We start from the raw sequence: 19,831 nt of genomic DNA on the forward strand, positions 1-19,831 counted from the left end.
GTGATGTACGGGATTTTCAGCTGAGTTTATGCTGCGGGACCATTGCAAGGATGCTTAGGCATGGCTATCTTAGAGCTTGAGCTCAACAATAATGAAACATCATCATCGTACACAGTTTTTTCATACATTCAGATGAGATCAGCCTTAAGCATTGAAAAGTTTCACTGATTAAACAAGCTTACGGTATTTGTAGAGGTTCCGTTTAAGTGTAAACCACTGTCAAATAGGGGAGAGGATGTCCCACTGCTGTGATCGCTGGATGGACCTGGTGAGCCTGAAAATAAAGGGAGAAATAATGGAGCAGTTTTAATATTGAAGAACTGACAAGAGAATAATTACAGGGCACTCTTAATGCAGTCACTGGCCAGTTCTAGCATGTGATCAGAACAATTTATATTGTTTGTTCATGAAGGGAATTTTTATTGTCTCCCTAGACTTTTAAAACAAACACAAATCCAAAAGAATCATCAGAAATATTAATAAAATTTTACAAAACATCAGACATAATTTGTTAATTTCTCATTGAATTTTCAATTTCATTTGTGCTCGGATCTTCCAGCCAATACATTCAATATTATATTTTAACCATGTTGAAGAGGTATGCTGTGATTGGGTGGGAAGGATGATACCTGCATGGACTGTGAAACACTCCAGCCGCAGGTCCCATTCAGCTGGAAAGAGTGCAGAAAAGATTTACGAGAATGTTGCCAGAACTCGAGGGACTGAGTTATGGAGAGAGATTCATTGGACCGTGGGAGAATGAGGGGTTATTTTACAGAGGTTTATAAAATCATGAGGGGCACAGACAGGGCAAATGCACACAGTCATTTTCCCAGGGTTGGAAATCAAGAACGAGAAGGTATAAGTTTAAGGTGAGAGAGGAGAGATTTAATAAGAACCTGCAGGGCAACTTTTTCACCCAGAGGGTAGTCAGTATATGGAATGAGCTGCCAGAGGAAGTGGTTGAGGCAGATACATTAACAACATTTAAAAGATACTTGCACAGGTACATGGGTAGGAAAGGTTTGGAGGTACATGGGCTAACTGTGGAACAAATGGGACCAAGTTAGATGGGCATCTTGGTTGGTATGGTTGAAGGGCCTTTTTCAATGTTGTATGATTCTGTGACTCTGTGAATGTTGGGTTTTACATCCGTAAACCAAGAATGCAATTTCATGAACCAAAAATCCAATTTCATTTTGCCTTCCATTTGATTTCTTGAAAATAGCTGCATTGCTTTTCCTTCAGCTTTCTTTCAAAGCCAGTTTACACACATGAAGAAGTCTGGTGATTTTTGTCTTGAGCAATATATTTGCTTACCATGAACTTGCATCAAATAAAATCAGTGGCAATGCATGAAATATAATCAGTTGCAGCATACCCGATAGGTCTTTCTGTGGGCTTTGCTTTGTGTGGAGTGTCTGTATTGTGAAGGGCCAGGGCTGTCAGGTGACAGCACTGCCCAGCACCTGGTCGAAAGACACACCACTGTCAATCAAGGCCTGACTCCACCCCACCCATTAGTGCACACCCAACGATTGGCCCCTTTAAGCACCTTTGTACCTGGCCTTGGGTCATTGGTCTCCAGTGATCAATTAGTCCCTGCTGGCACCGGGCCATTGGCCCTTTTGAACTACCTGGGTTGGACCACCCCCCAGCCCTCCAACACTATAAAGAGTGCCCCATGTGCTGGGTCAGGTCTCTTTGTTACCCCAGAGGAATCGTGAAATGATGCTGGAGAGACCATTGGTAAGCTGTGCACTTCAACAGGGTTAGAAGCGTCGCAAGTTAGGATTCCCAGTGGCATGGAGCCATGCCTGCACTGAGTCAAGGAATAGCGTATTGCTTTTCCTTGATTGTTTGTACCCAGTTCGTTGTTTGTGTGTGTGTGTGTGTGTGTGTGTGTGTGTGTGTGTGTGCGTGTGTGTGTGTATTTTACCCTTGCTGCGATTTTCCCACACTTGCTATCACCGGTGCGCGTGTGTGTGGCCCCGTTGCCTTTGTAAATAAATCATTTAACTCTAAGGCTGTGTTCAGAGTCCTTGTCCTTCGAGACCTAGAACTTGTCTCACAACATTTGGGGCTGCGAGTAGGGTGAACACAGACGCAGGGAGGGATGTTTTGAAATGGGGAAAGAAAGCCAGTACAGGCACCGAGGACAGGATTCCCGAGTGGACTGATGAGAGCGAGGGATTTGGGAGCTTGGCCAGCATGCTGGCAGACCACAGTAAACCAGTGGACTGAACCAAGAAGTTAGACCCCCATGGTGAGAAACTGGGGAACCACGTGGTCACCTTCCTCCAGAGGTTGGGGTTCCCCAAGGGCAAAGGGAGTCAAAGGGGTGCCTTCTGGCTGTTTACGTCCCTCCTGAGATGCCAGGTCAGGATTACTAGCCAGATACAGAATACATATCCCCAGAAAGACAAGGAGATAGAGATGCTCCAGCAGCGCTGCTGTACGCTGCAGGAGGCAGACCAGGCTGCCCAGACCCGAGCCAACGACCTCGAGGCCAGAGGTACTGAGGTTGCCTGCAGACTGATTCAGCTGCAGCAGGCACAGGCAGCCTGCCGGTCTGGCTGGCAGCCAGACCCACTCAAAATTCGAGCCTTGGTCCGGTGCGGCGACAAGCTGGACAGATGGCTGGGGGATGGGGATATATGGATGGATAATAACGAGGAGGGGGTGCCCGAGGACCCTGGGTCTCATCACACCCGCCCTCCCCCCTACGCACCCGAACCCCTGCATGCTCGACCTGTCATCACACAGTCCCAGGTCCACCATGGAAGGGAGGGGAATGGGGATGAGGCCACTGCAGTGGAAGTGCACGGGGCCCCTCCCAGACTGCGGAGACCTGGAATTTCTTTGTCAAGGAGTTGACCCAGCTGGTGGATTGGGACCGTCAGCAGCCGGGCGAGCACCTGGCCGTGTGGCTGCTCGACTGTGGGATGAGGGGGCCCCCAACATGAGGCTCTCTCACCAGGAAGCGAGTGTCCTGGGGAGCTTGTCTGACCAACAGAGGGTTAACAATGCCCTGCAGGTGCCACCAGGATGGACTGAGGACAACGTTACCCTGTGGGATTGGGTCGTGACCGCCGTGCAGGTCTGGTACCCTACCCTCCTCAAATGGGTTTTATACGGGTGACTGCAGTGGAGCACGGTCAGTGAGGGCACCAGGATCATCAGGAAATGGGCGCTGGTGACCAACATCTATGAGAGGGCCGGCGATCGTGCGTTTTAAGAAAACACCAGAGTGACCAGCGCACTAGCGGGATACCTGGTCGCCACCGTACGCCCCGAGTTGAGGCCAGTGGTCCTACCCCTCATGGGACTGGCTAGTGGGAAGACCGTACGGGATGCCATAACCATCCTGGAAGGGTGAGAGTACATGCAGCGGGGGGCGCCCACCCAGGTCCATAGAGCGGAGATGAGGGCTGGCGACGCAGCCCCTCGTTTCACGCGCAAACAGTTATACCTGGACCGGTCGCGCGCAGGGGTGGACCGCGTCAGCATAGACGGGGTCTCGATCTCCGCCCTCTACGCAAGGTGGAAAGAGCTCTGCAGGGGGAGGTCCGGTCGGGGGAAGGCTTCATGGGTTTCACTTCGGAAGACGTTGGGACTTTGGAGCAGATAAATTTTTTCTTTTATTTTTAATAGTGTTTTTATTATAAGGGTTAGAATTTATAAGGTTCTTTTTGAAGTTGTTTTATAAGTTTTTAATCGGGAATAGTGAGGGCTGGACTGTGCAGGCACGTGACGTCGGCAGGTAAGGTGCGGGCAGTTTAAAAAGCGGGTAGAAAAATAAACTTTGGAGGCTTCGTGGGTTTCACTTCGGAAGACGTTGGGACTTCGGAGCAGATAAGCTTTTTCTTTTATTTTTAATAGGGTTTTTATTATAATGGTTAGATTTTATAAGGTTCTTTTTTAAGTTGTTTTATAAGTTTTTAATCGGGAATAGTGAGGGCTGGACTGCGCAGGCACGTGACATCGGCAGGTAAGGCGCGGGCAGTTTAAAAAGTAAACTGCCATATCCAGCGGGCAGCGTCGGAGCGGGCACGGAGTGGGAGGGAGCTGATTGTTTTGGGCTTTGGCTCAAGGGGCTTCAGCGTAAAGGGGCAAGGCGGGTGAGTAGCTGGTAAGTAGGTAAAGGTTAGGTTTACCTGTTGTCTGTTATAAATTTTTAAGAGAAAAACTAGGGGGAAAGAAGAATTAGTTCAGATGGAGGACATGGCGGTGTGCTGCATCTGCTTGATGTGGGAGCTCGTGGACCTTGCTGTGGTCCAAGATGGCCACATCTGCAGTAAGTGCTTGAGGCTGGAGGAACTTCGGCTCACGATCGATGAGCTGGAGTTGCAGCTTCAAACACTGCGCAGCATCAGGGAGGGGGATAGTTTTTTAGATACGGTACATAAGGAGACGGTCACCCCCCTTAGAACAGGTACTACTGGAGTCCAGGAAGTAGATAGAAGGGTGACTGTCTGGGGAGGGAAAAGGAAGAAGAAAACAAACAGGCAGATAGAGCAGAGGACCCCGGAGGCTGTTCCCCTCAGTAACAGGTTTTCCGCTTTGGAGGCTGTTGAGGGAGATGACCTGCCGGGGCCTAGCAGCAGCAGCCAGGTCTGTTGCACTGAGACTGGTCCTGCTGCTCAGAAGGGAAGGGAGGAGAAGAGGAAGGCAGTAGTGATAGGGGACTCGATAGTCAGGGAAACAGATAGGAGGTTCTGTGGCAGTGAGCATGAATCCCAGATGGTATGTTTCCTCCCAGGTGCCAGGGTCCGGGATGTCACTGATCAGGTCCACAGGATTCCAGAGCGGGAGGGAGAACAGCCAGAAGTTGTGGTTCATGTTGGTACCAACGACATAGGTGGGAAGGGGGATGAGGTCCTGAAAAGTGAGTTTAGCGATCTCGGGATTGCTGCCAGTGCCACGCGACAGTGAAGGTAGGAATAGGGGGAGATGGCAAATAAATGCGTGGCTGAGAAGTTGGTGCAGGAGGGAGGGTTTTAGATTTTTGGATCATTGGGATCTCTTCTGGAGTAGGTGGGACCTGTACAGAGAGGACGGGTTACACGCGAACCTGAGGGGGGGCCGATATCCTTGTGGCCAGGTTTGCTGGGGTGGTTCAGGAGGGTTTTAAACTGGATTGCGAGGGGGAAGGGAACCACAGGAGTAGGTCAGAGGAAGAAGGGGATGGGGAAAAGGCAGATCTGACAGGTAGAGAGGCTTTGAGGAAGGAGAAGCAGAGTACAGGGTATAAAAGTAATACGGTGGATGGGCTAAAGTGCATTTACTTAAATGCGAGAAGCATCAAGAATAAGGGAGATGAACTGAGAGCTTGGATAAGTACATGGGACTATGATATTGTGGCTATTACAGAGACATGGCTGACATCAGGGCAGGAATGGATATTGAATATTTCTGCTTTTCAGTGTTTTAAAAGGGATGGGGGGGGGGAGGGAGAAGAGGAGGAGGGGTGGCGATACTGGTCAGGGACACCGTTACAGCTGCAGAAAGGGTAGATAATGTAGAAGGATCCTCTCTAGAGTCAATATGGGTGGAAGCTAGGAATAAGAAAGGAGCAGTTACCCTCCTTGGAGTATTCTACAGGCCCCCTGGTAGCAGTAGAGATACTGAGGAGCAGATTGGGAGGCAGTTTTTGGAAAGATGCGAAAATAACAGGGTTATTATAATGGGAGACTTCAACTTTCCAAATATTGATTGGCACCTACTTAGTGCCAAAGGTTTAGACAGGGCTCAGTTTGTTATGTGTGTCCAGGACGGATTCCTGACACATTTAGTTGACAGTCCGACTAGAGGGAATGCCATATTAGATTTAGTTTTAGGTAATGAATTGGGTCAGGTGACAGATCTATCGGTGGGTGAGTATTTGGGTGACAGTGACCATTGCTCCATAACCTTTAGAATTGTCATGGACAAGGATAGGAGCAAAGAGGACGGGATGATATTTAATTGGGGAAAGGTGAATTATGAGGCTGTAAGGCGAGAACTTGGGAGTGTAAATTGGGGTGACATTTTTGAAGGGAAACGTACTATGGAGATGTGGTCGATGTTCAGGGGTCTCTTGCAGGATGTTAAGGATAAATTTGTCTCGGTGAGGCAGAGAAGGAATGGTAGGGTGAAGGAACCATGGGTGACGAGAGAGGTGGAACAACTAGTTGGGAAGAAGAAGGCAGCATCCATAAGGTTTAAGCAGCAAGGATCAGACAGGGCTCGTGAAGAATATAGAGTAGCAAGGAAGGAACTTAAGAAAGGGCTGAGGAAAGCAAGAAGGGGACATGAAAAGGCTTTGGTGAGTAGGGTTAAGGAGAATCCCAGGGCTTTTTTCTTGTATGTAAAGAGCAGAAGGATGGCTAGAGTAAAGTTTGGTCCGATTAAAGACAAAGGTGGGAGGATGTGCCTGGAAGCTGTGGAAGTGGGTGAGGTTCTCAATGAATACTTCTCTTCGGTATTCACCAAGGAGAGGGGTCTTGATGATGTTGAGGACAGCATTGGTAAGGTTAATGTTCTAGAGTATGTAGATATCAAGAGAGAGGATGTGTTGGAGCTGTTAGAAAATATTTGGACGGTTAAGTCCCCGGGGCCTGATGGAATATTCCCTAGGCTGCTTCATGAGGTGAGGGAGGAGATTGCTGAACCTTTGGCTAGGATCTTGGTTGGGACCGGAGGATTGCAGGTTGGCAAATGTTGTCCCCTTATTCAAGAAAGGTAGTAGGGATAGTCCAGGGAATTACGGGCCGGTAAGCCTTATGTCTGTGGTGGGTAAGCTGTTAGAAAGGATTCTAAGGGATAGGATCTATGAGCATTTAGAGAATCATGGACTGATTAGGGACAGCCAGCATGGCTTTGTGAAGGGAAGATCTTGCCTCACAAGCTTGATAGGGTTCTTTGAGGAGGTGACCAAGAAGATTGATGAGGGTACTGCAGTGGATGTGGTCTACATGGATTTTAGTAAGGTGTTTGAGAAGGTTCCACATGGTAGGTTTCTTCAGAAGGTCAGAGGCCAAGGGATCCAGGGATGCTTGGCCGTGTGGATTCAGAATTGGCTTGTCTGTAGAAAGCAGAGGGTTGTGGTGGAGGGAGTGCATTCGGATTGGAGGGCTGTGACTAGTGGTGTCCTACAGGGATCGGTTCTGGGACCTCTACTTTTTGTGATATTTATTAACGACTTAGATGAGGGGGTGGAAGGCTGGTTTAGCAAGTTTGCAGATGGCACAAAGATTGGTGGTGCTGCGGATAGTGTGGAGGGCTGTCGAAGCTTGCAGAGGGATATTGATAGGATGCAGAGGTGGGCTGACAAGTGGCAGATGGAGTTCAATCCAGAGAAGTGTGAGGTGGTACACTTTGGAAGGACAAACTCCAAGGTGGAGTACAAGGTAAATGGCAGGATTCTGGGTAGTGTGGAGGAGCAGAGGGATCTGGGGGTTCATATCCACAGATCACTGAAAGTTGCCTCATCGGTAGATAGGGTACTTAAGAAAGCTTATGGGATGTTAGCTTTCATAAGTCGGTGGATCGAGTTTAAGAGCCACAAAGTGATGATGCAGCCCTACAAAACTCTGGTTTGACTACACTTAGAGTACTGTGTCCAGTTCTGGTCGCCTCATTATAGGAAGAATGTGGAGGCATTAGAATGGGTACAGAGGAGATTTACCAGGATGCTGCCTGGATTAGAGAGTATGGATTACGAGGAGAGACTAGAGGAGCTAGGGCTGTTCTCATTGGAGGATGAGGGGAGACATGATAGAGGTATACAAGATATTGAGAGGAATAGATAGAGTGGACAGCCAGTGCCTCTTTCCCAGGGCACCAATGCTCAAAACAAGAGGACATGGCTTTAAGGTAATGGGTGGAAAGTTCAAGGGAGATATCAGAGGGAGATTTTTCACCCAGAGAGTGGTTGGTACATGGAATGCACTGCCCGGGATGGTGGTGGAGGCTGATACATTGGACAAGTTCAAGAGATTGTTAGATAAGCATATGGAGGAATTTAAGATTGAGGGATATGTGGGAGGAAGGGGTGAGATAATCTTAGGTGTGGTTTGAAGGGTGGCACAACATGGTGGGCCAAAGGGCCTGTACTGTGCTGTATTGTTCTATGGTTCTATGGTTCGATGTTTAAGACCCACAGCCACCCCGGGACCAAGCCCGACACAGGGGGTGCCCCCAACTGCTGAACCACATGGGCTGCTCCTGCCGACACTGATACTGCCTCCTCCCCTCCCCCACTCAAAACAGTCTCCCTTGCCCTCAGGGCTGAGCTCCGGGACTTGTTGAGACAGGAAATGTCCCACCTCCGCCAGCAGGAACCCTCACCCACGGGGTGGCAGACCTCCACCCCTTCCCATAGGATGAAGGCCAGGGTCCCCGGCACATTTGTTCCATCGCCCTCCCCCGCCCAGGGGACCTGAAGCCCCATATACCTGTAGCGGTACACGGGGAAAGGGGTACATACAGAGGTGGATGGCAGTCGTTGACACGGGTGCCCAACACACCATCATCCCGGGCAACCCCGCCAGGTGGAAGGGGACACAGATGCAGATAGAGGGGTTGGTGGGGGGGGGTTTCCCTTTTGCCTATGAGGGAAGTTACAGTCTACATGGTCATCGGGAACCAACCTCTTCGACCCGTAACTGTTTTAATAGCAGCCTCGCCTGAGTGCATCCTAGGGATCAATGTCTTAAAGGGACAGTCCCTTCATACCATCCGGGGCAAGTTCACTTTCGGAGTCGCACGGGCTACTGTGGTGGTCGGGGCAGCCAAATGGGAACCAGTTGTTGTTTCCCCACTCCTCCAAGGTCATCTGTGGCTGACAGTACAGAGTGCCGGGGGGACACCAAGACCTCACTGAGGCCGTCCAAGCCCTGCTGCGGGAGGGCGTCATCCAAGCTGCAGCCTCCCTCTTCAACAGTCCCGCCTGGCCTGTCCGCAAAAAGAATGGGATGTGGCGCATGACAGTGGACTACAGACACCTTAATAAATCTGTCCCCCCCACTCCCCTCGCTGCTGCCATGCCCAACATAGTCACTCTGGTCGAGGATATGGCGGGGCACCCAGATAAACCGTGGTATGCAGTGGCGGATTTGGCCATTGCATTCTTTACCATCCCCCTCCATCACAGTTCTGAGGATCAATTTGCATTCACCTGGAATGGGAGACAATACACCTTTTTCCATCTCCCCCAAGGGTACATTCACAGTCCTACGATATGCCACGGTTTAATCTCCTGAGATTTGCAAGGCATTCAACTCCCCCCAGAGCTGTCAACTGCCCATTACATCAACAACATCCTCCTCCAAGGCCATCTGAGACCATTGTCTCAGAGGGTCTTGATATGCTAATCTCCTCCCTCAGAGAACGGGGCTGGGCTATTAATATGGATAAGGTGCAAGGCCCCAGCCAGAATGTCCTGTTCCTCGGGATACAATGGCACTCAGGCCAGCGAATTATCCCCGAGGCTGCCAGGAATAAAATTTTAAATTTCGCCGTCCCCTCCAATAAAACTGACACCCAGAGCTTCGTGGGCCTCCTAGGCTATTGGCGGCAGCATATACCCCACCTCACCATGCTCCTTAGACCACTCTATAGGGTCTCTCGGAAGAAAGCCACCTTTCCATGGGGACCCAAACAACAGGCTGCCTTTGAAACGGCAAAGCAAGCTGTTGAGCAAACGCTGCCACTTTCTCCCCGCCAGATGGGTGTCCCCTTTGAGTTACAGGTCTCTGCCAGTGAGACGGTTGCCAAATGGAGCCTCTGGCAGAAAGTCCAAGGGCGCAGAGTCCCGCTCGGCTTTTGGACCAAATCTTTGCCTGAGGCCGCTTCTCGCTACAGTCCTTTCAAGCGTCAGCTATTTGCCTGCTACCTGGCGCTCCTCGCCACCGAGCACCCAACCGGCACCAACCCTGTTGTCTTTTCGCCCCTACCTACCCATAATGCATTGGATCCAAGTCCCCCGATTCCACCCACAAAGAGGGCCGGGCCCAGAGGTCCTCTATAGTGAAGTGGAAATGGTATATTGTCGACCGAGGCGAACCTGGTCCAGGAGGGGTCAGCTGCCTCCATGAACAGGTCATGTCCTTTCCACAGTCCCAGGACCCACCCCCAGACACATCTGAGATCCAGCCCTTCCCCGTTTCCTGGGGCCAACCCTTCGACTCCCTTGAGCCCGAACAAAAATTGCACGCCTGGTTCACAGATGGCTCCAGCCGCCGAAAAGGGGGGAGAAAATATTGGAAAGTGGTGGCACTTCATCCTGCCACGGGGAAAACCTTGACCAAAGAGGCGGCAGGTGGATCTCATCAACTTGCCGAATTGGCAGCAGTAGCACTTACTCTACAGAACACCACTGATTCTTGGGCAGTGGCCAATGGTATGGTGGTGTGGATAGCCTGGTGGCACAAAATAGGGTGGGAAATTCATGGACGCCCCCTCTGGGGACAGGGACACTGGTGTCTTATAAGGTTTTTCACAGACAGATCTCAGTCCACCAGTCTATACATAGTGCTGCTGTGGACCAGGCTGCCCAAATATGCTGTGCCACTGCCTTTCCGGAGGAACCCAACCTCAGTGCATTAGCTTCATGGGCACATCGCAAGAGCGGTCACCAAGGGGCCGACGGTACATGGCATTGGGCAGAGCAATTTGGGGTCGCCCTCACAACGGATCAATGTAAGACCACTGTCGCCAACTGCCCTATCTGCCAGCAAGTGAAGCCACGAGGCTGGCCAGCAGGGCCGCTGGGTCACATTCGCTGCTGCATGGGAGCAGATCGTGTATGGCAGATAGACTATATCAGACCGTTCCCACGCCAAAACAAAAAGCAGTACACCCTGATGATGGTGGACACATACTCCAGGGTCCTGGTGATGGTGCCCTGTGAGAGTGTCGACCAGAACAGCACCATAAAGGGATTGCAGCATCTCTCCTCCATCTATGGAGTCCCATGGGAGGTACAATCCGATCAGGGCTCACACTTTGCTGGGGCTAAAGTCCAGAACTGGGTTGCTGAGGCGGGGATCTCATGGCTGTTCCATATGCCCTATCACCCACAGGCATCAGGCCTGATCGAGAGAATGAACGGCCTGCTTAAAGAGAAAGTACGCACGCTAACGCCCTCCCGCACACTGCAGGGGTGGTCAAGCGTGCTGCAGCAGGCCGTCGATCAGCTGAAAACATGGCCCGCTGGCCAAGGGGGGTCCCGCCATCTGGCACACTCCCCACCTCCCGACTTGCAAGACACTGAACCCCCCGAGGCTGAGGACTCAGGGAGAGTATGTGTACAGGATCCCCCTCAGAAGGGAGAAGTCATCGTGCGTGGTCCCGGGGACACCTGTTGGGTCGCGATTCTGGGTCACACTAACCTATCCTGTCTTCATACCCAACACCTGTCCTGCCGAGAATGAGCCCATTCCTCAACCACCACCAACCCTCCCCCCCCCCACAGGACAATGGCACTCCTCCAGTTATCTCTTCTGTTCACTGCGATGATCGGCATTGGGACGTCTGCCAACACCGTCCTCAGAGTCGCCTATGAATTCGCCAGCACCACTAATAAATCAGACTGCTGGGTCTGCGTCTGAACCCCATCACATGCCGATGAAGCTCTGCCACTCACACCGATCCCGCTGGATGACCTTCAAACGAATTGTTTGCACAGACTTTTTGCCCTTGTGGGGTTTGGCATATCTGTTTGGGGAGGGCCAAATGGCAGTCCCCCACCACTCCCCTCACCACTACATAACATCTCATTCAGCGATCCCCGATGGGGTGGGTGTTCACAAGATCACAAGACAAGGGAGCAGAAGCAGGCCATTCGGCCCATCGAGTCTGCTCCAAGGAAAGGGAAATAGAAATGAGAAATGGGGAATGGGGGAAGAAGAAGAAGAAAAAAAAACTATTCTAATCCCAATTTCCGGCCTTATCCCCATATCCCTTGATATCCTGACTATTTAGATATCTATCTATCTCCTCCTTGAACGCCCCCCCTGATCTGGCCTCCACTGCTGTACGTGGCAAGGAGTTCCACAAATTCACCACCCTCTGGCTAAAGAAATTTTTCCTCATCTCTGTTTTGAAACTGTACCCTCTAATTCTAAGATTGTGCCCTCTGGTCCTGGACTCACCCACCAGGAACTGGTATTTCCCTCCCTACAATTTGACCTCCACCCGAGTCCCGACTCTCAGGTTGTGGTATGAAAGGTCATGTCTGTCATGTGACACCATCGAGTACTGGTCGAAAGCGACACCACTGTCAATCAAGGTCTGGCTCCACCCACTCATTAGTGCACGCTCTTGGCCATTGGTTCCGGTACACACCTTTTGTACCTGGCCACGACCTACTGGACCTGTTGAATTACCTGAGCTAGATCAACCCAGCTCTCCAGCACTATAAAGGATGCCACATGTGCGTGGCTCTTTCTCTTTTTTCAATTGCTGCAGGGGTTGAAGCCACGCCGAGGGACCATTGGTAAGAGTGTGCATTTCCACAAAGGTTTAGGAGTGTCCTAAGTAGATTCCTGGTAGTGTAGAGCCAATGCTTGTCCAGATTCAGGGGGTTCAGGTACTGTATTGCGTTTTCCCTGATCGACTGTATCTTGTTTCACTGAGTGTGTGTGTGTGTGTGTGTGTGTGTGTGTGTGTGTGTGTGTGTGTGTGTGTGTGTGTGTGTGTGTGCACGTGCCCGTGCATATGCACTTCACCCCCGTTGTGACTCCCCTCACGTTCCACAATCACCTATGTGCATGTGTGCAAGTGTGCATCCATTCCTGTTCATTCTGTTCCCGCGTTTGTCTTTGTGAATAAATCTTTTTTCAAAATCCAAAGACTGTGTCCAGAGCCCTCAACCTTTGAGACCCAAAAGAACCTTTTCTCACAACATTTGGCGCTGCGAGCAGGGTCTTAAAGGTCTAGGCTGGACACAGATGCGGGTAGGATGTTCTGGAACAAGGGAAAGAAGGAAAGTGTAGGTACTGAGGAGAGGATCCCCGGGTGGACTGATGAGATTGAGGGATTTGGGAGCTTGGCCAGTCTGCGGGCAGACCACAATAAGCCAGAGGACTGGGCTGAGCCGTGAGATCCACGTGGTAAGAAACTGGGGCACCACGTGGTGGCTCTCCTTCAGAAGTCAGGGTTCCCCAGAGCCAAAGGGAGTCAAAGGGGTGCCTTCTGGCTCCTGGCGTCCCTCCTGAGGCATCAGGTTGAGATTACTAGACAGTTGCAGAGTACATGTCTACAGAAGGAAAAGGAGATAGAGACGCTCTGGCAGTGATGCTGCATGCTGTAGGAGGCAGTTCAGACTGCCCAGACTCGGGCCAACGACCTCGAGGCCAGGGGTACCGAGGTCGCCTGCCGGCTGATTCAAGTACAGCAAGCGCAAGCCGCCCGCAGGTCTGGCTGGAAACCGGACCCATTTAAAATCCGAGCCTTGGTCCAGTACAGCGATAAGCTGGACTCATGGCTGGAGGATGGGAACATGTGGATGGACAATGATGAGGAGGGGTACCCAAGGAGCCCAAGCCCCATCACACCCGCCCCCCGCCCTACGCACCCAAGCCCCTGCAGGCTCGACCGTCACCACGTGGTCCCAGGTCCTCCACAGAAGGGAAGGGAGTCAGGATGCGACTCCCGCAGGGGCAAGTGCCCACAGTCCCTCCGAGACCACAGAGACCCAGGACTTCTCTGTTAAGGAACTCACCCATCTGGCGGATTGGTACCGCCAGCTGTCGGGGGAACAACTGGCCACATGGCTGTTCCAGCTGTGGGATGAGAGGGCCCCCAACTTGAGCTTCGCTCACCAGGAAGTGAGCGCCCTAGGGAGATTGTTAATGCTCTGTTGTTCACACAATGCCATGCAGGCGCCACCGGGAGGGACTGCGGATGACTCTACCCTGTGGGATCGGGTAGTGACTGCCGTGAGGGCCCGGTACCCTACCCTCCTTGAGTGGGATCTATACAGGCGACCACAGTGGAGCACAGTTAGTGAGGACACCAGGGTCATCAGGGAATGGACGCTAGTGACCGGCATTTATGTGGGGACGGGCGACCTCGAGCTGTTGGAGAACACCACCGTGACCAGTGTGCTAGGCGGGTACCTGGTCACCACCGCGCACCCCGACCTGAGGCCAGTGGTCCTGCCCCTCATGGGACCGGCTAGTGGGAAGACTGTACGGGAAGTCATCAATCTCCTGGAGGGGTTAGAATACATGCAGCGGGGGGCACCCACACAGGTCCGTAGAGCGGAGACGAGGGCTGGGGACACCACCTCTCGTCTCATGCACAAAGAGTTGTACCTGGACCTGTTGCGTGCAGGGGTGGACCGCGCCAGCAGAGATGGGGTCCCAACCCCTGCTCTACATGCACGATGGAAGGAGCTCTGTGGGGGAAAGCCCAGCCAGGGGATGACCCACAACCACCCCGGGGCCAAGTCCGACATAGGGGGTGCCCCCAACCGCCGGACCACGTGGGCTGCCCCCATATCTAGATGACGTACTTCACAGGGGCCTTCAGAGGCTATTGTCTCAGAGGCTCTTGATATGTTAATATCCTCCCTCAGAGAGCAGGGCTGGGCCATTAATATGGAAAAGGTACAAGGCCCAGCCCAGAATGCATTGTTCCTTGGAACCCAATGGCACGCAGGCAAGAGGGACATCCCTGAAACTGCACAAACAAAATTTTAAATTTTGCCGTCCCCACTAACAAGACAGACACCCAGAGTTTCGTGGGCCTCCTTGGCTATTGGCGGCAATACATACTTCATCTTACCATAGTCCTGAGACCCTTCTATAAGACCTCCTACAATAAAGCCGCCTTCTTGTGGGGGCCTGAACAGCAGGCCACCTTTGAAGCAGACAAACAGGCAGTGGAGCAAGCCCTGCCCCTCGCCCCCCGCCAGGAAGGGGTCCCCTTCAAGTTACAGGTCTCCGCTAGCGAGTCGGTAGCTGAGTGGAGCCTCTGGCAGAAGGTCCAGGGATGCAGAGTCCCGCTTGGCTTCTGGACCAAGTCACTGCCTGAGGCCGCCACCCACTGCAGCCCCTTCGAGCGCTAGCTGCTGGCCTGCTACCTGGCGCTCCTCACAACGGAGCACCAAACTGGTACCGACCCCGTGGTCCTTCGCTCCCACCTGCCCATAATGCATTGGGTCAAGTCCCCTGACTCCACACACAAAGAGGGCCGAGCCCAGAGATCCTCAATAGTGAAGTGGAAGTGGTACATCGCAGACCAGGCCGAACCTGGTCTGGAAGGGGTCAGCAGCCTCCACGAACAGGTCACGTTCTCCCCCTTGTCCCAGGGCCCACCCCCGGACAGACCCGAGATCCAGCCCTCCCGTCTCCTGGGGCTGACCCTTCGACTCCCTCGACCCCAAACAAAAACTGCATGCCTGGTTCACGGACGGCTCCAGCCGCTGGAAAAACAGGAAACAGCATTGGAAAGCGGCAGCACTTCATCCCGCCACGGGGAAAACATTGACAAAGGAGGGTCTAGCCAATTGGCCAAACTAGCAGCGGTAGCACTCACCTTACAGAACACCACTGGGCCGGTCCACATCTATACCGACTCTAGGGCAGTGGCCAACGGTTTGGCGGTGTGGGTGGCATGAAATGGGGTGGGAAATTCACGGATGCCCCCTCTGGGGACAGGAACACTGGCGCTTTATCTGGGATCAGGCCACCCAAAGACAGATTTCAGACCACGTGGATGCCCATACACACAAAAATACCCAGGAGGCCATACATAATACCTCTGTGGATGAGGCTGCCCAGATATGCTGTCCTACCATCTCCCGGAGGAACCTGACCTCAGCACCCTAGCTGCATGGGCACACTGCAAGAGCGGTCACTTAGGGGCTGACGGTACGCGGCGCTGGGCAGAGCAGTTCCGGTTCACCCTCACAGTGGACCAGTGCAAGACCACTGTCGTAAACTGCCCCATCTGCCAGCAAGTAAAACCACGAAGCTGGCCGGCGGAGCCACCGGGTCACATTCGCCGTGGCACGGGAGCGGGTCACGTGTGGCAAATAGACTATATCGGATCACTCCCAAGCCACAATATAAAACAGTACGCCCTGACAACGGTGGACACATACTCCAGTGTCCTGGTGGTGGTGCCCTGTGAGAGGGCCGACCAGAACAGCGACAGCAAAGGATTGCAACACCTCTGCTCCATCTATGGAGTCCCAGGGGAGGTGCAATCCGATCAGGGCTCACACTTCACAGGGGCTAAGGTACAGAACTGGGCGGCTGAGGCGGGGATCTCGTGGCTGTTCCATGTACCCTACCGTCCCCAGGCATCAGGCCTGATAGAAAGAATGAACGGCCTGCTGAAAGAAACGATACGCACGCTGACACCCTCCCGCACACTGCAGGGGTGGTCAAGCGTGCTGCAGCAGGCCGTCGACCAGCTCAATACATGGCCCACTGGCCAAGGGGGGTCCCCATTATCCCGCCACCTAGCATACTCCCCACCACCTGACTCACAGAACCCCGAACCCCCAAGACCAAAGACTCAGAGAGAGTGTGAGTCAGACAGCCACAAGGTCCCCCTCAGAAGAGAGAAGTCATTGTGCGTGGTCCTGGGTACACGCATTGGGTTGTGATCCAGGGTCGAACTAACCTATCCTGTCTTCATACCCAACACCTGACCCGCCGAGAATGAGTTTGTTCCTCAACCACCCCCCCCCCCCCACCCCATACAGGATGATGGCACTCCTCCAGTCACTCCTCCTGCTCACTGCGGTGATCGGCATCGGAACGCCTGCTAACACCTTCCTCCGAATCGCCTACGAATTCGCCAACACTTCCAACCAATCAGACTGCTGGATTTGCGTCCGAACCCCAGCACACGCCGGTGAAGCTCTACCACTTACAGCGATCCCCCTCGATTATCTCCAAATGACCTGCTTATACAGACTTTTTGCGCCTGTCGGGTTCGGTATATCGGTTTGTGGGGGGGGGGGGTATCCAATGGCAGTCCCCCGCCACTCCCCTCACCACTACAAAACATTCCCTCCAGTGATTCCCGATGGGGTGGGTATTTCCCTTCCTACAATTTGACCTCCACCTGAGTCCCGACACTCAGAATCATCCCGCAGGTGCTAAGTAAGCCGAGGGAATGCTGGTGCAGACTCCAGAACAACCACAGTTCCACCTTTTCAGTTGGCCATAGTGACTGCGAGCGGAACTGGTACCCAGAGGCTTCAGTGACCACTGCCGGTGGCATCACTAAAATTGGGGCTCCCTGGACTTTTAACGGGACCCACTGGATTTGTGGGCACCATGCCTAACCGTGGCTCCCAACGAGCTGGTACGGTTGGTGTTTTCCAGCGTTTGTGATGCCCTATATCCAAGCTCTCAATGAACTTGGGGAGCACCCGGCATACAGCAGCCACCGGGACAAAAGAGCCATCACGGAGGCGGAGAGGTTCTGGATAATTGCCTTCCCCACTGTCCCGTGAAGTCATCCGGATGACTAACGTGCTCCAGACGATGGTGGATGAAACGAAAATGTCACTGCAACATACCAAGGATGCCCTGATGAGGATGGCAGCGGAGCTGGCTGCCATCAGGCTGGTAGCCCTTCAGAACCAGATGGCCCTGGACTACCTACTCGCTGCGGACAGTGGCACCTGTGCTGTAATCGGAAAGGAGAGCTGTACCTTTATCCCCGATGAGTCCAGCAACATCACCAACCTGGCTCCTTACATTCAGGACTCGGTGACTAAAATACAAAAAGCAAGGGACCAGCTCCTCCAGAACGACACCTCATGGGGAAACTGCTGGCCGTTTGCCTCACTGAGGGGATGGTGGGCAACTGTCAACCACTGGGCCACCGCCCTCCTTTTAGTTGTTATAGCTATCTGTATTTTGTGCTGTGCTTGCCAGATTATTAGAACCACTTCTGCCTTCCATTAGTACCGTATACTGACGCATATTTGTCAGCTTAGTTATAGCTATTCCCTTGATTGACATGTGTGTAACTTTCGAGGGGTGGAATGTAGTGTGAAAGGTCATGGCTGTCATGTGACACCATCGCGTACTGGTCGAAAGCGACACCACTCTCAATCAAGGTCTGGCTTCACCCACTCATTAATGCACACTCTTGGCCATTGGTTCCCGTGCACACCTTTTGTATCTGGCCATGACCTATTGGACCTGTTGAATTATCTGAGCTAGCTCCACCCGGCTCTCCAGCACTATAAAGGATGCCACGTGTGCGTGGCTCTTTCTCTTTTTCAATTGCTGCAGGGGTTGAAGCCACACTGAGGGACCACTGGTAAGAGTGTGCACTTCCACAAGGGCTTAGGAGCATCCTAAGTAGATTCCCAGTAGCATAGAGCCAATGCTTGACTGGATTCAGGGGGTTCAGGCACCGTATTGCATTTTCCTTGATCGTTTGTAACTAGTTTCACTGCGTGTGTGTGTGTGTGTGTGTGTGTGTGTGTGTGTATGTGTGTGTGTGTGTGTGTGTGTGTGTGTGTGTTTATTTTACCCTCGTTGCGATTTTCCCATGCTCGCTATCACCGGTGGCGCGCGCGTGTGTGTGGGTGTGGGTGTGGGGGTGTGTGTGTGTGTGTGGGTGTGGGTGTGACCCAGTTACCTTTACCCAGCGTTTGCCTTTGTAAATAAATCATTTAACTCTAAGGCTGTGTTCAGAGTCCTTGTCCTACGAGACCTTGAACTTGTCTCACAACAGTGTCACAGATCACAAAATTACTCCAAGACCAACTGCCATTGGCACTCAGAGCCTTCTCCTAATGTCACAAACTTCCAGCATATATAAACCCCTTTAGCCATTCTGCAATTAAAAGTTGACAAGTGCCGTTTGCTACTCAACATATTTCTGATTAATATTGCATTGCTTAACATTGCTGGAATATCAAAATTCTCTTCAGCTTCACTCTCTTGTTCCCCTTGAGCTCCTTTCCTCATTAGCAGTATGCCAAGAAGCAAGTTTACGTCACACTGCTCTTTCCTTTGCAACATTGCCACTTCCTGGAGAGCCTTACCTCCCTCAGCCTTCCTTTCTAGAATTGACAGCATGTTAAGGCATCAAGCTTGTGTCTCTGGTCTTTTAGAACCATAGAACAAAACAGCACAATACAGGCCCTTCGGCCCACCATGGTGTGCCAAACTTCAAACCACACCTAAGACTATCTAACCCCTTCCTCCCACATATCCCTCTATCTTAAGTTCCTCCATATGCTTATCTAACAATCTCTTGAACTTGACCAATGGGTCAGCCTCCACCACCACCCCACGCAGCGCATTCCATGCACCAACCACTCTCTGGGTGAAAAACCTCCCTCTGACATCTTCCTTGAACTTCCCACCCATTACCTTCAAGCCATGCCCTCTTGTTTTGATCATTGGTGCCCTGGGAAAGAGGCGCTGACTGTCCACTCTATCTATTCCTCTTAATATTTTGTATACCTCTACCATGTCTCCCCTCATCCTCCTTCTCTCCAATGAGAACAGCCTTAGCTCCTTTAGTCTCTCCTCATAATCCATACTCTCTAATTCAGGAAGCATCCTGGTAAATCTCCTCTGCACCCTCTCCAACACCTCCACATCCTTCCTATCATGAGGCAACCAGAACTGGACACAGTACTCTAAGTGTGATATCTAACCAGAGTTTTGTAAAGCTGCACCATTACTTCGTGGCTCTTAAACTCGATCCCATGACTTATGAAAGCTAACATCCCATAAGCTTTCTTAACTACCCTATCCACCTGTGTGGCAACTTCCAGTGAGCTGTGGATATGAACCCCCAGATCCCTCTGCTCCTCCACACTACCCAGAATCCTGCCATTTACCTTGTACTC

The 19,831-nt window shown here is 52.1% G+C and overlaps 1 protein-coding gene across 1 annotated transcript in view; it reads right to left on the bottom strand.

Moving 5' to 3' along the window:
- Nucleotides 1–19,831, bottom strand: part of sntg2 (syntrophin, gamma 2) — a 226,240-nt gene that overhangs the window by 142,751 nt on the left and 63,658 nt on the right. Inside the window, exon 8 of the mRNA XM_052025436.1 lies at nt 183–274. Within this exon, the coding sequence (XP_051881396.1) occupies nt 183–274 (92 nt within the window). The remainder of the gene's footprint in view (nt 1–182; nt 275–19,831) is intronic.

The sequence above is a fragment of the Pristis pectinata genome, chromosome 10 (assembly GCF_009764475.1).
Source record: "Pristis pectinata isolate sPriPec2 chromosome 10, sPriPec2.1.pri, whole genome shotgun sequence".
In the NCBI taxonomy this organism is placed as follows: Eukaryota; Metazoa; Chordata; class Chondrichthyes; order Rhinopristiformes; family Pristidae; genus Pristis; species Pristis pectinata.